General features: G+C 43.2%; 1 protein-coding gene across 1 annotated transcript in view; it reads right to left on the reverse strand.

Annotated features, from left to right (window-relative positions):
* The window catches only part of LOC115468164 (organic solute transporter subunit alpha-like), a 107,948-nt gene extending 84,394 nt beyond the window's left edge, over positions 1-23,554 (reverse strand). The window contains exons 1-4 of the mRNA XM_030199708.1: positions 23,373-23,554; positions 15,092-15,243; positions 12,674-12,747; positions 4,420-4,578 (exon numbers count right to left, since the gene is read on the reverse strand). Of these exons, the coding sequence (XP_030055568.1) occupies positions 4,420-4,578; positions 12,674-12,747; positions 15,092-15,243; positions 23,373-23,448 (461 nt within the window). The 5' untranslated portion in view covers positions 23,449-23,554. The remainder of the gene's footprint in view (positions 1-4,419; positions 4,579-12,673; positions 12,748-15,091; positions 15,244-23,372) is intronic.
* Positions 23,555-25,794: the final 2,240 nt, after the last annotated feature.

Genomic DNA, 25,794 nt, shown 5'->3' on the forward strand with positions numbered 1-25,794 from the left:
GCACCTTATATTAAGTTCCATCACAACAGAGTAGTCCTCCGCACGCACCCTAAGTTCCTGCCAAAGGTGGTGTCGGAGTTCCATCTGAACCAGTCAATTGTCTTGCCAACATTCTTTTCCCATCCTCATACCTGCCCTGGCGAAAGCAGTTTGCACACCTTGGACTGCAAGAGAGCATTGTTCTTTTATGTGGAGCGGACAAAGCCCTTTAGACAGTCTGCCCAGTTGTTTCTTTTGATCCCAACAGGAGGGGAGTCGCCATCGGAAAACGCACAATCTCCAATTGGCTATCAGATTGCTTATCCTTCACTGGATATCTCTCTGTCCCAGGAGGGCTCACAATCTAAGTTTGTACCTGAGACAATGGAGGGTTAAGTGACTTGCCCAAGATCACAAGGAGCAGCAGTGGGATTTGAACCGGCCACCTCTGGATTGCAAGACCAGTGCTCTAACCACTAGGCCACTCCTCCACTCCAATCTATGTTATGTCCTCACCGCTGCGAGGCCCAATTGACCAATGTTCATTGTTTTGAGTGAGCCTGGTTGCTAGGGATACCCCACATGTGAGAACAAGCAGCCTGGTTGTCTTCAGAGAAAGTAAGATACATACCTGTAGCAGGTATTCTCCGAGGACAGCATGCTGACTGTTCTCACAAACCCGCCCACCTCCTCTTTGGAGTTGTTTGTTTATTATTTGCTTTTTGATTAAACTGAGTGGGAACGCTGACGAGATGGGCATGAAATCGGTCCGCACATGCGCGGTGTGCGCTGCATGCGCACCAGAAGACTCTGGCAAGATTTTTTAAAATATTTTGCTTGCAAAAATGCCGGTTCCCAGGCCGACGCAGACGTCGACCCACATCTGAAAATAATCAGCCTGCTGTCCTCGGAGAATACCTGCTACAGGTATGTATCTTCACTTTATGCTTTCTCCCCCTGACAACAAATGCATAGCTTGCTTTCAATTTCATGTTAAATATGGAAAACATTTTTGCGTTCTGGGAGTCTGGTGTGGAGTTTTCAACAGCCCAGTTGCCGATATCCGACTCCTGATGACGCTTAGATGAGCGAAACACAGACTGTGTTGGGTCTACCTGCCGCGCATTGTGGGAGGCTGGTGTGGAGTTTTCAACCGCCTGGTTGCCAATATCCAACCCCTGATAAAGCATAGATGAGCGACACATGGACCATGTTGGGTTCGGGAACCTTTAAGGACATGTTTGAGTATCAGCATTAGTGCTCTTGTGATATATTCAAGCAGAATGCCACGGCACCTGGTCAGGCATTACATTTGGATTATTGCTACAACCTTGTAGAGACTCAATGGATTGATATTGGCAGTGACTTATTTGATGAACATATCAATTGTGGAGTATCTTTTGGACCCAGAATGGTTGCACTGTGTCAGTTTGGTGCAGAACAACATGAATGTTTTCGAATCATCTGTTGGAGGGCTTTCAAGATAAGTACTAAGACTCTTAGTTCTCGTTGAGTGGAAAGTCGGATGGTCTAGAAAATCTGTCTGAGAATTATGAACAGCTGCCCAGAAATTTAATGTAACAATTAAATCAGGGGAAACAAAAAGCTTACAACTAGATGATTCTGCTTACAGCAACTAAAATGATAATAATTTACTGAACATTGAGCTAATGTTGAAATAACTTAAGATAGATGCTAGACATAACACATATTTCTGAGGTTAGCAGAATGATAAAGAACATGAAACCGTGTCCCTGATCAGTAAATTTAATTATAGCTTGCTTTTGGGAAATCATAGATTTGTCAGCATTAAGTGACTTAAAATCCGTTGCCTGACCAGACACTTGACGCTGAATTAGAAAGATAAAATATAGGTCAGATTGTTACTAATATACTGGAAGGACAACTGCTGACATATTCTGATATTACCACAATTTTCCATGATTCTGCTGAACTTTCATATAAAAGGTAATGATTAATGAGTAACGTTTTCCATATGATGCTGATAACATGTGATTGGTTCCTGATTCTAATGATGATGTGGCATTGATTGCTTATCAATAAAAAGAAGAGGGCTGAAGTGTATCTCTGAGCAAAGTCCTGTAGAATCTCTGTGGTTCAAGAGACTCAGGAGTTCGGTCCGCATTGGCCTTTGCTTTTATATCTACTATAATAAAACTCACCCTCAACGTTCTGAAGACAACGTTCTGAAGTCACTCAGTCACTCACTGAAAGGTTCATGGATTCATGGTGGTGAAGCCACAACACTGACCATGTCTCTCTGCCCCGCCCTCGCATGACGGACCAATCAGAAAAAACACCCTCAACATTCTGAAACACAAAGGACCATCACAACACCGTTCCCAGGCAACACTAGGCAACATAAGACGGACCAATCAGAGGAAACTATGTGACAATAAGGGAGGAGCATTCCTCAGCAGAATGGCTCATTATCTGTGCAGCACGGAGAGCACAGAAACACCGCTGGAACGAGAGAAGAATATTCCTGCTGTGGGTATGTGCAAAAATAGACCGGGGGGGGGGGGGGGGGGGAGAAATTTATAAATACCTAATGCCAGTACTGAAGAGTGCCAGAGGGCCTATAGCACAGACTATATTTGGAATCGCTTGACATGGAGTCAGAAAAGCCGGAAAACAACGTGCCCTTCACCATCTGGAACGTGGGCGAACAGGACAAGCTGCGGCCCAGCTGGAAGGATTACCCGCAACCCAGCCAGCAGCAAACAGCGACCAAGGAAGGGGGAGGAGTACTCCTTCCCTGCCAAGGAATCGCTGGAGACTGGCTGCCAAACTAACGAAACAACCGCACCCCGACGCACCACCTCCATCATTCGAAAGGCATCCACTCTTTTTTCAACAGAAATGCAAACTAATAATACAAAACAAACAAAGAATACATGGTTTCTCAGGCGGCTGCAGGTAACTCCCCACCCCCTTCCTCTTCCCCTTTTGCCAAAGCGGCCAAGGACGTGCCCAACCATCCCCAGCCTCAGGCAATAATCCCCCACCTCGGGGATTCCCCGAGCACCCGGAAGACGACGACGCTGATTCCTGCAGCGCATAAATGTTCCAGCATTCCCCTGCAGTCAGCCTGAAATGGACCAAACATACCGGATTACCCCCCGACGGCCCGAGACCGTGCTCTTCTCCCTTCCGCCAACTTAAAACAACCATCCCCGTCCTCAGGCAAGCCGTCACCCACCTCCAGGATGCCCAGAACCCCAGCCCAATGGAAAAAGATGGCGCTGCTTCCAACAGCACATTTCTCTTCCAGCATTCCCCTACAGCAGCCCTGAAACGGCCAAAAAATACCGACAGACAAAGAACGTGCTCCTCTACCTTCTGTCCATCTAAAACAACACTGCTGCCTCAGCACAACACACACAAAAAAACAACACTCAACAAAGACTGACCCCCCTACAACCACATTTACATTTCACCAACAGAAAGACCCCCCTCCACAAACCTCATTGACAGACAAAACCACACACACACAATACAACAGAAACACACCCTCAAAGCCACACACCAATCCAACCCACTTTGCCAGCACAGCACATCCCCCAACCAAAAAACAAAACAAAAAAAGACACACATCAACAACCTGCACACACACCGCACACTCACACACACACAAAATAACTCTGTGACACATACACACACAAAAAAAACCACATGCTAGCGCCCGTTTCATTGGTTTCAGAAATGGGCCTTTTTTACTAGTATATACAGTATATATTTCGTGTATGTGCTTTATTTCAATTTCACTTGACCTCTTCAGGGGAATCTAGGATAAAGAACTGATAGGTCCCCTGGTGGGGGAGAGCATATAGAGATCAGCTTAGCCCAGAACATTAATTGATTTGATTTGCTTACTTTATTTTTTGTCTATTAGATTGTAAGCTCTTTGAGCAGGGACTGTCTTTTTTTCTATGTTTGTGCAGCGCTGCATATGCCTTGTAGCGCTATAGAAATGCTAAATCGTAGTAGTAGTAGCCCAGAACATTATCAGGGTGTGGGCTGCTTTTTCTTGTAAAGGGTTGCTGATGTGATATGTGTATTGATGATATATGTTTAATAGGTGCAAGTAAAAGCATTATACACATATGGTTTTATAAGATTTTAATGAAAGATTTGTAATATGGAATAAAGATTTGCAAGATGTATAGTTGTGGTAATAGAGTGATTTTGTAATGCATATTGATGAGATTATATGGATGCAAATCTATTTCCATTTTATGCAATGTATTTCATGCATTTTCATTTGGCAGATCCTGAAAATCTGAACAGAATTGAGTTTATGAGAGCCTCTGTTAGCAGTTTAATTTTAATAAATACAAACAATGGATGACATTTTAAGGGACAAAGAAGAAAATGAAGAATGTATGAGAGAAATAGTGACAAAAGTGTTCTACTCACTTAGAAATGTGAATGAAAGGGAGGCACAGGCAACAGCAGCAGCAGGGACCAGTGCTGATCTTAAATCGACTATTTTCAAAGCGCCTGAGAAATAATTTCTGACCTCCACACTCCTTGATCATCATTAACAGAAACTTGTGGATTACAATGGCAAAAAAGCTAGGGAGAAAATGAAAGAAGACCATGAAAGCATGAGTTGGGAAATAACTTGGTCATAGCGCTCAGATGGGAGTTAAAATGCCAGGATTTGCCTTACATCTCAAAACATGCACCTTATTACTCAGTGAATGAAAAGCCTAATGCAGCAGAGGTGAAAGTACAGCACTATGGGGTCCTTTACTAAAGCTTAGCTCGAGTAATCTGCAGCACAGCCCATAGGAATAAAATGGGCCCTGCTGCAGATAACTTGAGCTGAGCTTTAGTGAAAGACCCCCTACGAGAACAGCTACGTGAGCCAGTATTACACGTATTATTTATTTATTTTAAAAACTTATATACCACCTAATTAACTAAAACCTGTGTTTACAAAGGCACGCTATAGGCATGTTAGTGTTTTTAACGCGCGTTAATGGTTGGCGTGCGTTAAACAACGTGCCTATAGGAATGTATTGATATGTTAGCCTTTAATACGCCTTAACTTTAAAGGCGCGTTAAAAATGCTCATGTGCCTTAGTAAACATGCCCATAAGTGGTTTACAAAAAACATACACAATCATATTATACAAAACTAACATACAAACAAGCAACACTTCCATACACATTGTGCTCTATTGCTAACAATACACCAGCTCATGAGAATAACATAGTAAATATATTCATCATAAAAAAATGAATGAATATAAACATCATGCCTTACAGATAAATTTTTGTCAAAAAGGAGGAAAAGACCTCAGAAACAGTCTGTGGACTTTTATCTTTCAAAGATGGATGGTTATAGTCTCAACAGACATATCATTGAACAAAAACCTCCACAAACACTTTCAAAACTGTATTGTTGTAATTCAACCATTATTATGTTTTCAAATAACTTTATCTTTTTTTGTTTTTTTTTTAACATATGAGTAAAAATCTCAAACATTAATTATTATAATGTGAAGCACTTAACTTGATTAAATATATTAATCTCACAGAACTCTGAAAAATGTGTCTACATTTTACCTATTGAACAAAATGTAAAAACCCGGATCTAGTTCATTTCCAAAAAAAATTAAGCTCAGCACTGTTTAATCCTTCTTGCTCAAGACTTGCGTAACTGTGAATTGGGATGTTATATTATAGCGATGCTAAAAAGATAAGAGCCATCATTCATTGTTTATCTTTACAGCATTGAAATCACTAAGACTGTTTTGTTTGATTATTTTTGAGGTTTTTTTGACCTATGATTACTGCTTTAACTGTGAAATTCATTGTGTATCTAAGACAATAATGAGTTATACACTCTCCGTTTGAAGTGAACCCTTAATAAAAGTCTCATTTACCTAATACGAATCCAAAAGAATCCACGGTAATTATTGAGTAGTCTCAGGGCCGCCAAGGGGGGGGCAGGGGGGACAAAATTCCCCTTGCCCGGGCTTCCAAGGGGGGCCCAGTGCCGGGGTCTCTCTCCTTATGCTCCCAGGCCGCCAGCGCTGCAGTTCTCGGTCTCACCTGCCCCCTCCGTCCGCCACCGGGCTCCCTGCATTCAAATCGGCAGCACCTCACCTCCATGTGAAAGAGGCAGATCGTCTCCCTATGGGCCTTTCCTCCCTGTGTCCCGCCCTCGTCTGATGTAACTTCCTGTTTCCGCGAGGGTGGGACACAGGGAGGGAGGGCCCGAAGGGAGGTGATCTGCCGCTTTCACATGAAGGTGAGGCGCTGACGATTTGAATACAGGGGGACCGGTGGCAGATAGAGGGGGGCTGTCAAAGGGGCTGGGGGTGGGTGGTGTATAATTATGGTACAGCCAGAGACCCCTCCACTGGAATGGTGGCGGGCCAGTCATAGAGCTCAGGCCATTACAGACCTTGGCTGAGTCAGAAATCTGATGGCTGACATAACTGGGAGCTTACTGGAAAAGTATGGCCTAGTTTGTAGCCTGGATTGAGGCCTAAATAAGCTAAATTAGGAAAAGTTAGGTCAATAGATATGGAAACAAAATGGAGGATTTCAGCACAAAATGGAAGCTGTATCTGTTACAAAGTGGAATTTTCTCTAATGTAAGTTGGAAAAACAAGTTGAGAAATGAGACTTTCCTGTGAGCAGGATTGTGGTCAGCCATGGTGTGAGAAAGGAAAGGTGTAGCTGGATGCAGGGTCTTGCTTAAGATTTGTGGTCAAGCGAGCTAAAGACAAAACCATGTTAGCAAGCTAGAAGCTACTCATTAGCAAGAGCCAATCAGTGACAACCATGACATTAGCATAGATCCAATCAGGTATATCTACTGTCATATTATCCATATCCTGAGGGCACCTATAAAAATCAGGGTATTTCCTGGTTTAAGCTAGAGAGAAGGGTTGCCACTCTCTCTCTCCAAGGGAAACCAATGTGTCCAGCAGAATTGACAAATTACCTAATTGCTTTCCCTTGTAAAACCTCTAATTGGTAAAAGAAATTATAAAAGATTAGGAACTAATTAACACCTGTTTGCAGCTGGATTATTATATTCCTATAACTAATTGATTGTACGTGCCTGTTGTCAATCACTGATTTGACTTGTACCTTGGCAAATAAACTCCTCATTCCAAATGATGATTTGTGGACTTCACTTTATGATCAGAGGCTGTAAGTATAAATGCTTTTGCTGTATCAGGCTATCTTTCTCTGCATTGTGTAACTTGTAATCTAAATCCAGTTTGTCATAAGGCTGGTATCTTTTCCTTAGACCTAACATCTCTCTTAGTGGCAATTCCTTTTAGAACTTCACAACTCCTTGATTACCCCAGTACTAGTGCTATTTAGAGATGGAGTCAGATTTAAGGTCACTCCAGCCTTCTTGGGGGGGCTCAGGACCCCTCAATTCACAACAGTGGCTGTCGAAGGGGCTGGGGTGGGTGGGTGGAGACTGCAGCGCTGGCAGCCTGAGTAGCGATTGGAGGGGGCGGCCTTGCCCTGGGCCTGGCTCAGTCTCTCGACAGCCCTGAGTAGTCTGTGTCAGTGAGGCAGGTCAGAACAGGGTGTCATTCCTTTATTCCTGCAGTGGTCATCTGGTCATTTAGGGCACTTTTTGTGGCTTATTAGTTAATGAAACTGGTCTAGACCAAAATGTTCAATTTATAGTCCTGAAAGTTTCTGTTTTGTTCCATTATGCCACTTGTTGGACATTTTTCTCTTTTGAAAATGAGCCCTACAGCCACTTAAGCCGACATTCATCACTTAACCGGTCATAGGTTACTGCATAAAAACAGGACAGACTTTTAACATAGTAAATGATGGCAGATAAAGAACTGAACAGTCCATCCAGTCTGCCCAACTTTTATGCAGTAACCTGGCCGCTTAAGGGCTGATATTGGCCAAGTGCTGACTCCGCCCCCAGAATGATCCCAGCATAGCCAGCTTTGTGTTCGTGCTAACCACGATAATCAGCAGGTGTAAATGTGTGAACACATTTTGCCCAAAGTGCAGGGCCACCGAGAGGGGGGGGGGGGGCAGGGGGGACAAAATTCCCTGGGCCCGGGCCTCCAAGAGGGGCGCGGCACCGCAGTCCCCTCCACCCAGTGGTGTGCTGGAGCCGGCTCGCACTGGCTCGCAACAGCCGGTTGTTCTTGAGGGCAAGCCGGGTTCCTCCCTCCCTTTCCCGAGCTACAGAGTCCCTCCGAAGGCATTCTTCGGGGCAGGCAGGAAAGATCCCCAGTCTTGCCTGCCCGCTGCCGGCACTGACCCTCCCCCACTGCCGGATCGCGCTTTAAAAATGGCCGCCGAGACTTCCAGCGGCGGCCTCACAAGACTTCTGCTGAAATCTTGGAGGCCGCCCTTGTAAGTCTTGGCGGCCATTTTGAAGAGCAATGCAGTAGCGCCGCAAGAGAGTCAGCGCTGGCAGCAGGCAGGAAAGACTGGGGATCTTTCCTGCCTGCCCCGAAGAATCCACTGGACAACCTGGGTGGCTGAAAGGAGGCAGGGGAGCGAGGAGAATCGCTGGGCATGGGTGGCTGGAGGGGGGGCAGGGGAGCGAGGAGAATCGCTGGGCATGGGTGGCTGGAGGGGGGGCAGGGGAGCGAGGAGAATCGCTGGGCATGGTTGGATGGAGGGGAGGGCAGGGGGGAGAGGAGGGTTGCTGGGCATGGGTGGATGGAGGGGAGGGAAGGGAAAGAGAAGAAATGCTTGGCATGGATGGAGGGGGGAGAGGAAAAATGCTGGAAATGGATGGAGGAGAGGGAAGGGAGAGAAAAAATGCTGGACATGGATGGAGGGCAGGGAAGAGAGAGGAAGGAGATGAGATGAGGGAAAAGGAAGAAGAAGAAAAACTGCTCATGGATGGAGAAAATAGGCAGAAGCTGGATCCACTGGACAGTCAAGTCTGCGGAGGACCCAGCTTTTACTTACGGATGTAGGGCAAGAAATGAAGAAGAAAGGCAGAAAGTAAAGAAGTACATGGAAAGGAAGCCCTGGAAACGGAGTTAAGAGGACAGATAGCAGCAGAATCAGATACTGGGCCAGCATGATCAGAAAAACAAAGTCACCAGACAACAAAGGTAGAAAAAAATCATTTTATTTTCATTATAGTGTTTGAAATATGTCCACTTTGAGAATCAGGTGCTCAACATTAAAAGTTTATATTTATTTACTTATTTATGGCATTTTATCCCACATTAAACATGAATTAGATTGGAAAAAGCAGCGGATAGGTCGAGGAGGATGAGGATGGAGTAGTGACCTTTGGATTTGGCAAGGAACAGGTCATTACAGACTTTAGTGAGTGCCGTTTCTGTCGAGTGTAGAGGGCGAAAGCCAAATTGAAGTGGATCGAGGATGGCATGAGAGGAGAGAAAATCGAGGCAGCGGCTGTGAACGGCACTCTCAAGTATTTTGGAGAGGAAGGGTAGGAGAGAAATGGGGCGGTAGTTGGAGGGACAGGTAGGGTCAAGTGATGGTTTTTTTAGGAGTGGTGTGACTACAGCATGCTTGAAGGTGTCATGGACGGTTGCAGTGGAGAGAGAGAGGTTGAGGATATGGCAGATGGAGGGGGTGACGGTAGGAGAGATGGTGTTAAGTAGGTTGGTGGGGATAGGGTCAGAGGAACATGTGGTGCATTTCGAGGAGGAAAGAAGGTGGGCGGTTTCCTCTTTGGTGATATTAGGAAAAGAGGAGAAGAAGGCCTGGGTTGGTTGGTTGAGGGAGTGGGTTAAAGGAGGAGGTGGTTTGGTAGTAAATTCAAGGTTGATTTTCTGTACCTGAATAGCATGTCAAGATAGGAAATCAAAAGTCTAGGTCAGAACATTTACAGCTCCCTAGTATTTTACAAAAGGCTCTGCTGAATAATATGTATAAGTCACTCACAAATACACAAGGATTAGCCAGCATTTACAGTGGAAGCCAGTATTTCACAAACCTACACGGGCACAAAATGAGCAGGCATCACTCATTATCTTCCTCTCTGGCTTGGAGGTAGAAACCATCCAATTCCATCAGCTGAATTCAAATTAGATGGAACTGTGATAAAATTACAATCTACTGTTCGGACTTTGGGAATCTGGTTGGACTTTACACTAAATGGCGATTCCCTTATTCATCACCTTACAGCAAGTTCATTTTTAACATAGTAACATAGTAAATGACGGCAGATAAAGACCTGTAAGGTCCATCTAGTCTGTCCAACAAGATAAACTCATTTTACATGGTATGTGATACTTTATACCCAAGTTTGATTTGTCTTTGCCATTTTTAGGACACAGACCGTAGAAGTCTGCCCAGCACTATTCTTGTACTAAATTCTGAAGCTAATGTCGAAACCCCTTAAAATTTACACTCCAACCCATCCATATCTATTCAGCCATGATCAGGGCGTGAACTGTAGAAGTCTGCCCAGTACCGGTTTCGCTTCCCAATTACCAGCATCACCACCTAATCTCCGCTAAGATTCCATGGATCCATTCCTTCTAAACAGGATTCCTTTGTGTTTATCCCACGCACGTTTGAATTCCATTACCGTTTTCATCTCCACCATGTCCCATGGGAGGGCATTCCACATATCCACCACCCTCTCCGTGAAAAAATACTTCCTAACATTACTCCTGAGTCTGCCCCCCTTCAACCTCAATTCATGTCCTCTAGTTCTACAGCCTTCCCATCTCCGAAAAAAGTTTGTTTGCGGATTAACACCTTTCAAATATCTGAACATCTCTATCATGTCACCCATGTTTCTTCTTTCCTCCAAGGCATACATGTTCAGGTCGGCAAGTCTCTCCTTATACGGTTTGCAACGCAAATCTCATACCATTTTTGTAGCTTTTCTTTGCACCACTTCCAGGCTTTTTACATCTTTAGTAAGATACAGCCTCCAAAACTGAACACAATATTCCAAGCAGGGCCTCACCAACAACTTGTACAGGGGCATCAACACCTCCTTTCTTCTACTGGTTATACCCCTCTCTATGCAGCCTAGCATCCTTCTAGCTATGGCTGTCGCCTTGTCGCATTTTCTCTTCACTTTTAAGTCCTCAGACACCAACACCCCAAGGTCTCTCTCCTGAGTCGAGCTTACTAATCTCTCCCCTCCTATTCAGTATCTCTCTTTTGGGTTCCTGCACCCCAAGTGCATCACTCTACACTTCCTGGCATTAAACTTTAACTAATAATCCACTCAAGCTTTGAGATTAAATAGAAACTCTAAATACAGCTCCACACAAGCTGCATACAGAAATCAATAAATACACCTGCTGTCACCCAAACAGCCAAACAAACCACGCATCAAAAAGTGGAGAAAAAAAACCTCAGTAACACCACTCAGCCAGCTCAAGAGTTCAGACTATAAGGCATGGGCCCGGCACACCATCATATGGCTAAAAAAAAAAACTCCATTCCGTAATGCTCCTTAATATATCAAAGTATATACTGAAAGCCGTTCCCAAATCAACTGATAGGGTGCCAAACATGTATATATTTTTGTAGAATACAGAATATAGTTCGAGTCAATTTGCTTTCAGTTCTATTCATACAATTTACGTCAGTTCAATAGTAGTCATCAATCATGGTGAGACAGCCATAAAACACTTAGCTTCAATTTTAACTGCCAGACCCTCAACCATTCTTCTAACGCTCGGAGTTCCCTTCTCATCGTTTCTACTCCCTCCAGGGTATCCACTCTATTGGCTATTTTCGTGTCATCCACAAAAAGACAAACCTTTCCTTCCAACCCTTCAGCAATATCTCCCACAATATACTAAACAGAATAGGCTGACCCCTGAGGAACTCCATAGCAAGTTCATTTTTAAAATTACGCTTTCTTCATCAAATTCGGTCCTACTTTAGAATGCATTGGACTACAGTAATATTCTTTATCTACGGTTGACAAAAAGATCTTTATTTGCAGTCATGAGGATAGTTCGCTGTCTAGTGGACATGTGGATTGCTGGTAACTTGGCTGTCTGGGATGACGGTTGCAGACCTTATGCATCACCAAGATAAAATTTTAGGCAGTGCTGGGGAGGAGTAGTTTGTCTTAGTACAAGTAAGTATTAGTGGTGAATACCAACATGGTCGCTTTTCTGCCTCCATTATTTATTTCTGTTACTTTCCTATTATTTTAATAGTTTTTTTTTCTTCATAAACAGGATCATTCTAGAAGCTGTATTTTGAATTAATTGGAAATTTACACCAACTAAATCCTGGTGTAAATTCTCACACCTAACTTAGATGTGGATTCCTTGAATTCTAACACACTGAGCAAATTCCAGGAACACCCCTGATCTGCCCATGTCCCTCCCATGGCAATGCCCCCTTTTCGGATCTGCGCCTAAAATGTACACGCAGATTCTGGTGCCTAAATATTTGCCTGCATATTTTAATTAATACCAATTACAACCGATAATTATAGATGCTAATTGGCTCATTTACACATGTAATTTTGAGCAGCATATATATAGCATTAGGGAGTTTATTCCTACATCAGTCAAAGCACAGGTTGTTGTATGGGAAGTCGACAGGTTAAGATTTGAAATATATTCATGTATTTTGGTATGCCCAGAAGGACAAGACAGGTTAATAAGTTTGCCTGATCAGTGCCAGATAGTTTTGCTTTTCTAAACCAGACAAAGACATTGAAATAGAAAGTAATACGTACACGGCAGCAGTGAAGTCAGTGAACATTGTTGCACGAGGAATCCACATCCCTATACATGATGTTGTAGATATTACCTATGTAGAAAGAATGGATAAATAGAGAAGAGGTATTTAAAAAAACATATCACGTCTTCAGAGTCTGTCGACAAGGCTGTCTCTGCTTACAATGTCATTCTCTCTTCTGCTCTGGATACACTAGCAACATCTTTCTTCCGTCCCATTAAGTGAACTAATCCTCAGCCCTGGATGACCCCTTGCATCCGATACCTTCGCTCCTGCACCCGATCTGCTGAACGCCTCTGGAGGAAATCTCGCACCCATTCCGACTTCATTCACTACAAATTCAAGCTATCCTCATTCCAGTCCTCCCTATTCCTTGCCAAACAGGACTATTATACCCATTTGACTAATTCTCTTGGTTCTGACCCTCGTCGTCTCTTCGCCACCCTTAACTCCCTGCTTAAAGTGCCCTCCGCTCCCACCCCCCTCACTCTCTCCTCAATCACTGGCGGACTACTTCCGCGACAAGGTGCAGAAAATAAACCTTGAATTCACCACCAAGCCACCTCCTCCTCTTCACTCTCTAACCCACTCCTTCACCCAGCCAACCCAGGCCTCCTTCTCCTCCTTCCCCGATATCACCGAAGAGGAAACTGCCCACCTTCTTTCTTCCTCGAAGTGCACCACCTGTTCCTCTGATCCAATCCCCACCAATCTACTTAACACCATCTTTCCTACAGTTAACATCTCCATCTGTCACATCCTCAACCTCTCTCTCTCCACTGCAACCTTCCCTGACACCTTCAAGCACGCTGTAGTCACACCACTTCTCAAAAAACCATCACTGGACCCCACCTGTCCCTCCAACTACCGCCCCATCTCTCTCCTACCCTTCCTCTCCAAGATACTTGAACGCGCTGTCCATAGCCGCTGCCTCGAATTTCTCTCCTCTAATGCCATCCTTGATCTGCTTCAATCCGGCTTTTGCCCACTTCACTCGACAGAAACGGCACTCTCTAAAGTCTGTAATGACCTGCTCCTTTCCAAATCCAAAGGTCACTACTCCATCCTCATCCTCCTCGACCTATCCGCTGCCTTCGACACTGTCAATCATAAATTACTTCTTGACACACTGTCCTCATTCGGGTTCCAAGGTTCCGTCCTTTCCTGGTTCTCTTCCTATCTCTCCCAACGTACCTTCAGAGTATATTCTCATGGATCTTCCTCCACCCCCATCCCGCTCTCCATTGGTGTTCCTCAAGGATCTGTCCTTGGTCCCCTTCTTTTCTCAATCTACACCTCTTCCCTGGGCTCGCTGATCTCATCTCCAATGGCTTCCAATACCATCTTTTTGCTGACGATACCCAGCTTTATCTCTCCACATCAGACATCACAGTGGAAACCCAGGCCAAAGTATCGGCTTGCCTATCAGACATCGTTGCCTGGATGTCCAACCATCATCTGAAACTGAACATGGCTAAGACTGAGCTCATTGTCTTTCCACTCAAACCCTCTTCTCCTCTTCCTCCACTCTCCATTTCTGTTGACAACATCCTCATCCTCCCCGCTTCATCTGCCCGCAACCTCGGAGTCATCTTCGACTCCTCCTTCTCCTTCTCTGCCCATATCCAGCAGACAGCCAAGACCTGTCCCTTCTTTCTCTATAATATTAGCAAAATTTGCCCATTTCTCTCTGAACAGACCACCCGAACCCTCATCCACTCGCTTGTTACCTCTCGCCTTGACTATTGCAACCTACTACTCACCGGCCTCCCACTTAGCCATCTATCCCCCCTTCAATCCGTCCAGAATTCCTCTGCGCATCTTATCTTCCGCATGGACCGATATACTCACATCACCCCTCTCCTCAAATCACTTCACTGGCTCCCGATCAGATACCGTATACAGTTCAAGCTTCTCCTACTAACCTACAAATGCACTCGGATCTGCAGCCCCTCATTACCTTTCTACCCTCATTTCCCCGTATGTTCCTACCCGTAACCTCCGCTTACAGGACAAATCCCTCCTATCAGTACCGTTCTCCGCCACCGCCAACTCCAGACTCCGCCCCTTCTGCCTCGCCTCACCCTATGCTTGGAATAAACTTCTCGAGCCCATACGCCATGCGCCCTCCCTGCCCATCTTCAAATCCTTACTCAAAGCCCACCTCTTCACTGTAGCTTTCGGCACATAACCACTTACCTCTTTTCAGGAAACTTACACTGCCCCATTTGATTGACTGCATACTTGTCTTTTAGATTATAAGCTCTTTTGAGCAGGGACTGTCCTTCCTCGTTTAAAATTGTACAGCGCTGCGTAACCCTGGTAGCGCTTTAGAAATGTTAAGTAGTAGTAGTAGTAATATTTACATGTGATAGATAGAAAAAGACCTTTTTAATTTTCTATACGCAGTACTTACAGGGGCTGCTGCATTGACCCAAATAAAGATAGATCGTTTAGAAGAGGGAATTTTTTTGTAGATATAGTAAACTTCTTCTATGAATACCAGATTTCCAATCAATGTCATTAAAGTCAGGATGGCAAACAGAAAGATGCCTGTTAGGTCAAGGCCTACAGAAAGAGAAATAAAAATGTGTTAGTACATATATTCAACCGTAAAAGTGGGGATGAGATACCTAGATCAATCAGGTAAATGTAAATAAGTGAAAGGTTCTCAGTACTTATAGTAAATACTCTTAGGAGTCCTCGAGAAACCCCTTGACTTATAGAAAGGTCAATAGTGGGTTGGACTTCCTCATCATTGGCCGTGATCACGGTCAAAGTCAACAAGAGATTACAGAGCTCGACAATTTGAGCTAAGTTCATTTAAATCTTTGACTTGCTAAGTTTAAAAATTTGAAATGAAACTATAATAAATTAGCATTTCATACGGAGGTTTTTCTGGCCGATGATGAGGAAGTCCAACCCACTATTGGCCTTTCTATAAGTCAAGGGGTTTCTCGAGGCCTTTTCCTGCGAGGACTCCTAAGAGTATTTACTATAAGTACTGAGAACCGTTCACTTATTTACATTAGTACATATATTAACATTAGAATTACTTAAACATTTAAATCTTTCTTCGGTTCAATGCATAATTTACATATATTTTTTTATTTTTTATCCTTCATCAATTGCTCTTTACAGAGTGTGTGCAAAAATGTTATTTACTTTTCAAACTTATTTGCCTCTGCTGTTCTTTTCTGAAACTTCTGACTAGCTGTCCAGCAGGAAAAAAAAAATCACCATCTGGAGCCACTGACAGATCAATATTTAGTGGTGTCACCACCATTTCACCTTAAATGTACGTAATCCCCTGTTACATTGGGGATTACTGAGAGTAAGTCCCTGTTGGAGAGTCACTGAGGGGAGTGACTGAGAAGTCCCTGGGTGGGACATAGAGGTATATAAAATAATGAGTGGAGTGGAACAGGTGGATGTGAAGCTTCTGTTCACGCTTTCCAAAAATACTAGGACTAGGGGGCATGCGATGAAACTACAGTGTAGTAAATTTAAAACAAATCGGAGAAACTTTTCTTCACCTAACATGTAATTAAACTCTGGAATTCATTGCCGGAGAAAGTGGTGAAGGCGGTTAGCTTAGCAGAGTTTTAAAAGGGGTTGGACGGTTTCCTAAAGGACAAGTCCATAAACCGCTACTAAACGGACTTGGAAAAATCCAAAATTCCAGGAATAACATGTATAGAATGTTTGTACGTTTGGGAAGCTTGCCAGGTGCCCTTGGCCTGGATTGGCCGCTGTCGTGGACAGGATGCTGGGCTCGATGGACCCTTGGTCTTTTCCCAGTATGGCATTACTTATGTACTTATGACATCAGAAGAAGCAGAAAGCCAGTGAGGGAATCCGTGAGACCGTTAGATCACGAAGGAGCAAAAGGGGCGCTCACGGAGCACAAGGCCATAGCAGAGAAATTGAATGAATTCTTTGCTTCTGTCTTTATGAAGAAGATATAAGAGATCTGCCTGTACTGGAAATGGTTTTCAAGGGTGACGATGTGGAGGAACTGAAAGAAATCTTAGTGAACCTGGAAGATGTACTGAGCCAAATTGAAAAATTAAAGAGTAGTAAATCACCTTGACCGGATGGTGTACATCCAAGGGTACTCAACTCAAGCATGAAATTGCTGATCTGCAGTTAGTAATATGTAAGCTGTCTTTAAAATCATCCATAGTACCTGAAGATGGGAGGGTGGCCAATGTGATGCCAATTTTTAAAAGGGGTGATCCGGGAAATTACAGACCAGTAACCCTGACGTCGGTGCTGGGCAAAAATAGTGAAAACTATTATAAAGAATAAAATCACGTAACACATAGACAAACATGGTTTAATGGGACAGAGTCAGCATGGGTTCAGCCAAGGGAAGTCTTGCCTCATCAATTTACTTCATTTCTTTGAAGCTGTGAATAAGCATGTGAATAAAGGTGAGCCGGTTGATGTAGTGTATCTAGATTTTCAGAAAGGTTTTGATAAATTTTCTCATGAGAGACTTCTGAGAAAATTAGAGTCATGGGATTGGAGACAAGGTTCTGGTGTAGATTAGGAATTGGATATTGGACAGAAAACAGAGGGTAGGGTTAAATGGTCAGTTCTCTCAATTGAGGAGGGTGAACAGGGAGTGCCGCAGGGATCTGTATTGGGACTGATGCTATTTAATTTATTTATAAATTATATGGAAATCAGAATGATGAGTGAAGTGATTAAATTTGCAGATGATACAAAACTATTCAAGGTTGTTAAAACAAGCGAACTGTGAAATATTGCAGGAAGACCTTAGGAAACTGGAAGACTGGGCATGCAAATGGCAGATGAAATTTAATCTGGACAAATGCAAAGTGATGCACATTGGAAAGAATAATTTGAATCATAGTTACTGATGCTAGGGTCCCACCTTGGGGGTCAGCACTCAAGAAAAAGATTTAGGTGTCATGGTAGGTAATATGCTGAAATCTTCTGCCCAGTGTGTGGTGGCAGCCAAAAAAGCAAACAGTTATGCTAAGAATTATTAAGAAAGGGATGGTGAATAAGACCAAAAATACTATAATGCTTTTGTATCGCTCCATGGTGCGACCGCACCTTGAGTACTGCATTCAGTTCTGGTCGCCGTAGCTCAAAAAAGATATAGTGGAATTAGAAAAGTTTCAAAGACGAGCATCCAAAATGATAAAGGGGATGGAACTCCTCTTGCATGAGGAAAGGTTAAAGAGGTTAGGGTTCTTCAGCTTGGAAAAGAGATGACTAAGGGGGTAACTTGGAGGGGCATAATCAAACATTACTAGCGAAATAGATCACCGGCAATCTATTCTGGTGGCGGCGCAACAGCTGGCCAGAACCGTATTATCGAAAAAGATGGCTGGCCATCTTTTTTTCAATAATACAGTTTAGCCCAGCCAAATGCCAGAGTTCGCCGGGTTTGAGATCGCTGGTTTTGTTTTTCAGCGATAATGGAAAAAAATGCCAGCCATCTCGCACCTGGCAAAATCCAAGGCATTTGGTTGTGGGAGGAGCCAGCATTTTTAGTGCACTGGTCTCCCTCACATGCCAGGGCACCCTAGGGGGCACTTCTAAAAATGTTTAAAAAATACAAAAAAAGCTCCCAGGTGCATAGCTCCGTTACCTTGGGTGCTGAGCCCCCCAAATCCCCCCCAAACCCACTCCCCACACCTCTACTCCATTACCATAGCCCTTATGGGTGAAGGGGGGCACTTACATTTATTTATTTATTTGTTGCATTTGTATCCCACCTTATCCCACCTCTTTGCAGGCTCAAAGTGGCTTACAATACTTCATGAGTAGTGAAAGAATGTTAGTAATAAACATTTAGTATTGCATGTTCTTGGTCAGCATGATAAGAAAATCGAAGTCATAGTATACAAGCAGATTTTAGGAGACAGTTCTAAAATGAAATAAGCGAGTTGTGCATATTCACTTGGGTTGATCTTTTTGGTATGCTCTTTCAAAGAGATGGGTCTTCAGTAGTGCGTGGAAGTTCGTTATTTCGTGTATCGATTTCAAGTTGCTCGGCAGTGCATTCCATAACTGTGTGCTCAAGTAGGTGAAGTTTGATGCATGCATTAATTTGTATTTCATTCCCTTGCAACTGGAGAAGTGCAGATCGAGGAATTTGCGGGATGATCTTTTGGCATTCCTAGGTGGTAGGTCTATTAGATCCGACATGTAAGCTGGTGCGTCTCCATGGATAATTTTGTGAACTAGTGAACATATTTTGAACGTGATGTGTTCCTTTAGTGGAGCCAGTGTAATTTTTCTCGTAAGGGCTTTGCACTTTCAAATTTTGGTTTGCCAAATATGAATCTAGCTGCAGTGTTCTGGGCTGTCTGGAGTTTCTTGATTATTTGTTCCTTGCAACCGGCATATATAGTGCGTTGCAGAAGTCTAGATGGCTGAGCACTAATGATTGCACCAAGTTTCGGAATACACTCCTTGGGAAGAAAGGTCTTATTCTTTTTAATTTCCACATTGAGAGAAACATCTTCTTGGTTGTGTTTCTCACGTGGTTTTCTAGTGTTAGGTGTCAATCAATGGTGACTCCAAGAATTTTTAGGGTTTTTGAAATAGGAAGGTTTAGAGTTGGTGTGTTGATGGTGGTGTATTCTTTCTTGTTTCTCTCTCTCTCTCTCTCTCTTTCTTTTTCTTTCTGTTCCTGCCAAACTCTGATAGTGAGGAGAGACATTAACATTACTGAAACTGCTATAATTATTGGGAATATTTAGATTTATTTAAAAGGAAAGTTAGTAATATCTAGGGCAGTTTTAAAAGTTAAATCAGTTGAAAATTCTTTGCTCAGACTGAACCATTTGGGTCCATTCAGCTAGAGTATTCCCTTGATAACAGCACTTAGCTGACACGTTTGGGACTTATAAGTTTGCCTTTTTGCGGATGACACCAAGATTTCCAACAGAGTGGACACCCCGGAGGGAGTGGAAAACATGAAAAAAGATCTGAAGAAGCTAGAAGAATGGTCTAACGTATGGCAATTAAAATTCAATGCGAAGAAATGCAAAGTGATGCACTTAGGGAGTAGAAATCCAAGGGAGACGTATGTGTTAGGCGGGGAGAGTCTGATAGGCACGGACGGGGAGAGGGATCTTGGGGTGATAGTATCTGAGGACCTGAAGGCGACGAAACAGTGCGACAAGGCGGTGGCCGTAGCGAGAAGATTGCTAGGCTGTATAGAGAGAGGAGTGACCAGCAGAAGAAAGGAGGTTTTAATGCCCCTGTATAAGTCGTTGGTGAAGCCCCACCTGGAATATTGTGTTCAGTTTTGGAGGCCGTATCTTGCGAAGGATGTTAAAAAAATGGAAGCGGTGCAAAGAAAAGCTACGAGGATGGTATGGGATTTGCGTTCCAAGACGTATGAAGAGAGACTTGCTGACCTGAACATGTATACCCTGGAGGAAAGGAGGTACAGGGGTGATATGATACAGACGTTCAAATATTTCAAAGGTATTAATCCGCAAACGAATCTTTTCCGAAGATGGGAAGGCGGTAGAACGAGAGGACATGAAATGAGATTGAAGGGGGGCAGACTCAGGAAAGATGTCAGGAAGTATTTTTTCACGGAGGGGGTGGTGGACGCTTGGAATGCCCTCCCGCGGGAGGTGGTGGAGATGAAAACGGTAACGGAGTTCAAACATGCGTGGGATAGGCATAAAGGAATCCTATGCATAAGGAATGGATCCTCAGAAGCTTAGCTGAAATTGGGTGGTGGAGCAGGTGGGGGGAAGAGGGGTGGGTGGTTGGGAGGCTAGGATAGGGGAGGGCAGACTTATACGATCTGTACCAGAGCCGATGATGGGATGCGGGACTGGTGGTTGGGAGGCGGGAAATACTGCTGGGCAGACTTATACGGTCTGTGCCCTGAAAAGGACAGGTACAAATTCAAGGTAAGGTATACACATATGAGTTTGTCTTGGGCAGACTGGATGGACCATGCAGGTCTTTTTCTGCCGTCATCTACTACTATGTTAGTATTAGGCATTGGGTCTTTTCTGCATTGAGCTTCAGCCGAAATGCGTCCGCCCATGAATGCATGATATTGAGACTTTGGTTGATGTCATGTGGGTACAGTGGGTGTTGGGGGGGTTTGGAGGGCTCAACACTTAGCACCACAAGTGTAACAGGTAGGGGGGGGATGGACCTGGGTCTGTCTGCCTGAAGTGCACTGCACCCATTAAAAACTGCTCCAGGGACTTGCATACTGCTGTCAGGGACCTGGGTATGGCATTTGAGGCTGGCATACAGGCTGGCAAAAAAGTGCTTTATTTTTATTTTTTTCGTGTGGGAGGGGGTTGGTGACCACTGGGGGACTACAGGGAGGTCTTCCCCCATTCCCTCCAGTGGTCATCTGGTCAGTTGGGGGCACCTTTTTGAGGCTTGGTCGTGAAAAGGACCAAGTAAAGCCGGCGAAATACCGCTTAACGCCGCTTTTTTTTTTTCCATTATCAGCGAAAGCCGGCCATCTGGTAGCCATGCCCTTGCCGGACCATGTCCCGCCTTCGCTTTGCTGGCGACACGCCCCTTTGAACTTTCACTGGCGAGGTGACAGGAAAGCGGCGATGCTGTCAAAAAAAGCTGCTTTTGATTATACCGATTTCGCCGCTTTTCCGAGATCGCCGGCCATCTCCCGATTTGTGTCGGAAGATGGCCGGTGATCACTTTCGAAAATAAGCAGGATAGTAACATAGTAGATGACGGCAGAAAAAGACCTGCATGGTCCATCCAGTCTGTCCAACAAGATAAACTCATATGTGCTACTTTTTGTGTATACCTTCCTTGATTTGTATCTGTCATTTTCAGGGCACAGACCATAGAAGTCTGCTCAGCACTAGCCCCGCCTCCCACCACCGGTTCCGCCACCCAATCTCGGGGTATATGATTGAGGTCTACAAAATCTTGAGTGAAGTGGAATGGGTGGAGGTGAATCAGTTTTTCTCTTATTCAAAGAGTACAAAGACTAGGGGACACTCAATGAAATTACATGAGAATACTTTTAAAACAAATAGGATGAAATATTGTTTTACTCAATGAATAGTTAAACTCTGGAACTCACTGCTGGTGGATGTGGTAACAGTGGTTAGTGTATCTGGTTTTAAAAAAGGTTTGGACAAGATCCTGGAGGAAATATCCATAGCCTGTTATTGAGATAGACATGGGGGAAGCCACTGCTTGCCCTCGGATTGGTAACCTGGAATGGTGCTACTAATTGTGTTTCTGCCAGGTACTTGTGACCTGGATTGGCCACTGTTGGAAGCAGGATACTGGTCTGGATGGACAAATATAAGCCTAGCTGTTGTGTTTTGAGCGGTCTGGAGTTTCCTTAAGGTTTGTTCTTTGCATCCTGCATAAATTCCATTGCAGTAGTCTATGTGGCTTAGCACCAATGATTGTATATGTCCCACATAGTAACATAGTAGATGACGGCAGAAAAAGACCTGCACGGTCCATCCAGTCTGCCCAAGAAGATAAATTCATATGTGCTACTTTTTTTTATTTGTACTGTCCTCTTCAGTGCACATATAGCAATATAGATTAGGATGGACTGGAGAGAGCTTTGTCGGAAACTTCAGTAATTTGGAACATAAGGACAGAGACGGGCGGACTTCTACAGTCTATGTCCCAGAAACACCAAAGTATATAATATCAAGTTCATTGATTTAATCTTGAATTGAAAATGAATGTGACTTTTGGGCAGACTGGATGGACTGTTCAGGTCTTTATCTGCCGTCACTTACTATATATAAAATCCCAATCTGTATGAAATTAAAACCTCCCACAACTTCGTTGGCAGTCAGTCAGTATCCCATCTGTTGCACCTAATGGGGAAGCTGGTACTTGATATACTTACATTTTCAAATGAAAAGGAACTGCTGCCCAAACTAACAAGCACTCCAGCCTTTCTAATATACAATCACATGACTGCAAATTAAAATCAAAGCAATTTCTAAAAACCATAAGAACCACCCTACTCTACTCCATGTATTTGCAGAATGCACATATCCATAACCAGCTGTACAAAGCTGTTTCAAAATCCTAGCCAGACACTCATGATTCTCTTACAGCCCAGCAGTCCAAATCATTACTGATAATGAAATAATGCAAAATCATGATCTTATTGTTCAAAAAATGAGCATTCACTAACCCTCCTTTCTTTCACAAACCTTTGGCCAAGACCTATATTCATACAACATAGTTTCAATTCTGCTACATACACAAATCCTAATATTTTTAATATGCCTATTTAATATTTACTGATAGCACAATTTCAAAATCAAATTAAGTAAAATCTTACCAGTTTTCTGCAGTTCCCATGCATTTACACATTTAATAAGCGTTCAAACATGCAAGAAGGAGTTCAGGCAGGGTCAGGGAGAGAACTCAAGACTTTCTATGTATTTGGCTTATATTATTACAGACTTCATTTTTGCCAATGAACTTTAAATAAATTAGCTTATGCCATCAGCTATCATCTTACATTTACTAGCATGAATTACTGTTAATTCAAATCACAGGTACTCGATCCAACCTAGTAGGAAGGCTGTGAAGTAAGATGGAGGTGAGAAGAGAACAAAACTGAAAGAAAAGTAAAAGAAACTGCGTTTGATAAGAGAACATCATGTTTAAACCCAGTGAAGATTTCTTCTTGTCTTTCCATATAAACTTACTCTGTAGAATCTCGTAAGAGTAAGGTGCTTCTCTTCTGGTGCAGATTAGATCGGTCTCATTTTTCCTTGCCTCCATTTTCTAAATTTTTTTTTTAACAGAATAGCCACTACTCTGCTTTACTTTTTGCCTTTAAGCCGTCTGCTTTCAAGTTTTGTTGCTGTCCTCAGAGCCTGTGGGAAAAGTCTCAGAACAATGCAGTCCTAGTTCCTCTTTGTTTTTCCAGTAAGGACGAACAGTTTCTTCAGAAATGCTGCCAGAGTAAAATATTTGATAGTCTGTACAGAATTCAACAGCCTGTGGGTTGAGAGATTTGCCAGACAACAGAGGAGCAGCTAAATATCAACCAAGGAAAATAATAAAACAAGGTTGTAAAGCAATTACTGAAGGGATCAGTGGCAAGATAAAGAATCAGAGACTAGTTTGTACAGCAAAGGACCAGGCATTGCCTGATACATTGCCAGACCAAGAGAGAGAGAGATCAAAAGGATTATTGCAGCCTTTGCAGGCCTGAAAGCTATCATTGTAATTTCTGACTGGGTTTCCAGCATTCAACTTTATTCTATCTTTGTTTTTGTCTACCTAATTTCAAACCTTTTACCTTTGTGTTTTCTAGTCCCTTTCTTCTCCCCTACTGGATATACAAAGATCTTTTGGGGTCCCACCAATAACAAATTCTTTCTCACTTGATACAGTTTATATGTAGAACCATTGATATTCTTAAGCAATAACAAATGGTCCTCAATGGTTCATTTACTGAATGATGAACATATTAAAAAAAAACTTTCAACACCTGAATGACAATATTCATAACTACACCACCTACTTCATGCCATAATTCCAAATTGTAAGAATATCCATTCACCAAAAGATATGTTCACTTACTTTCAGCCTGAAGAATGTGAAACAGGCAACATTGTCATCATTGATCATATGTTGAAAAACCTCTGCTCAGTTGCTAAGAAAGCAAACAGAATGTTAGGTATTATTAGGAAAGGAATGGAAAACAAAAATGAGGATGTTATAATGCCTTTGTATCGCTCCATGGTGCGACCGTACCTCGAATATTGTGTTCAATTCTGGTCGCTGCATCTCAAAAAAGATATAGTGGAATTAGAAAAGGTGCAGAGAAGGGCGATGAAAATGATAAAGGGGATGGGACTTCCCCCCTATGAGGAAAGGCTAACGTGGCTAGGGCTCTTCAGCTTGGAGAAAAGGCGGCTGAGGGGAGATATGATAGAGGTCTATAAAACAATGAGTGGAGTTGAACGGGTAGATGTGAAGCGTCTGTTCACGCTTTCCAAAAATACTAGGACTAGGGGGCATGCGATGAAGCTACAATGTAGTAAATTTAAAACGAATCGGATAAAGTTTTTCTTCGCTCAACGTATAATTAAACTCTGGAATTCATTGCCAGAGAAGTGGGTGTTTCTGTACGTGGCCACTATCCTTCTCATAACCCAAATAGCCTCCTTACCAACTGCCCCTCTCCCTTTCACACATTCTACAAACCTCCAAATCCCAGCTTCCCTTCACCACTATACCCATCCCCCATACTGTTTGTGAGTCTATCTGTCTCTGGATGTGTCTGTGTTCATCTTTCCCCTGCCTGTGTATACCTTCTCTACACTATGTGCCTGTGGAGTTGAACATGTGTGTGTTTGCTACTCATACACAGTGTCTGTCTCCATCTGCATTAGCCACTCTAGTCCTGTGTCATTCTAGAATTGGTGGTGGGATGGTGAGTATTGGTGATAGGTACTACTAATAAGACCTCTCCCAAAAGAATGAATGCAAATGAGTTGTTGTTATTGTGGGCACTAGCTTACAGAAGAGGAAAGAAACACACTCTCTGGACCTAACATAAGAATTCTTTCCAACAGTGGCCAATCCAGATCACAAGTACCTGGCAAGAAACCCAAAAAAGTAAAAAGAGTTTTTGCTGCTTATGCCATCTTAATAATGGCTTATGGACTTTTAACAACTTGTCCGAAATTTTTTTAAACCCTGATAAGCTAACTGCTTTTACTACATTCCCTGTCAACAAATTCCAGAGTTTAATTATACGCTGAGTGAAGACATATTTTCTCTGATTTGTTTTAAATTTACTACTCAGTAGTTTAATTGTGTGCCCCCTAGTCCTAGTATTTGTGGAACGAGTTAAAAGCGATTCACATCTACTCATTCCACTCCACTTAGTATTTTTTAGACCTCTATCATATTCAATTCAATTCTTGTATACTGCTAATATCCCCTTTCCAGGGTTCAGCGAGGTTTGTATACTGGGTAAGGCACAAACAAGAATGATCAGAGAGAGAGCATGACAGAGAACATTATATGAAAGTCTTATGGATGATTTGAGGAAACTACGGTGGTGAATGATTATACAGCAGCCTCTGGGAAGAGAAAGATTTTTAACCTTTT

The sequence above is a fragment of the Microcaecilia unicolor genome, chromosome 4 (genome assembly GCF_901765095.1).
Source record: "Microcaecilia unicolor chromosome 4, aMicUni1.1, whole genome shotgun sequence".
NCBI classification, from domain to species: domain Eukaryota; kingdom Metazoa; phylum Chordata; class Amphibia; order Gymnophiona; family Siphonopidae; genus Microcaecilia; species Microcaecilia unicolor.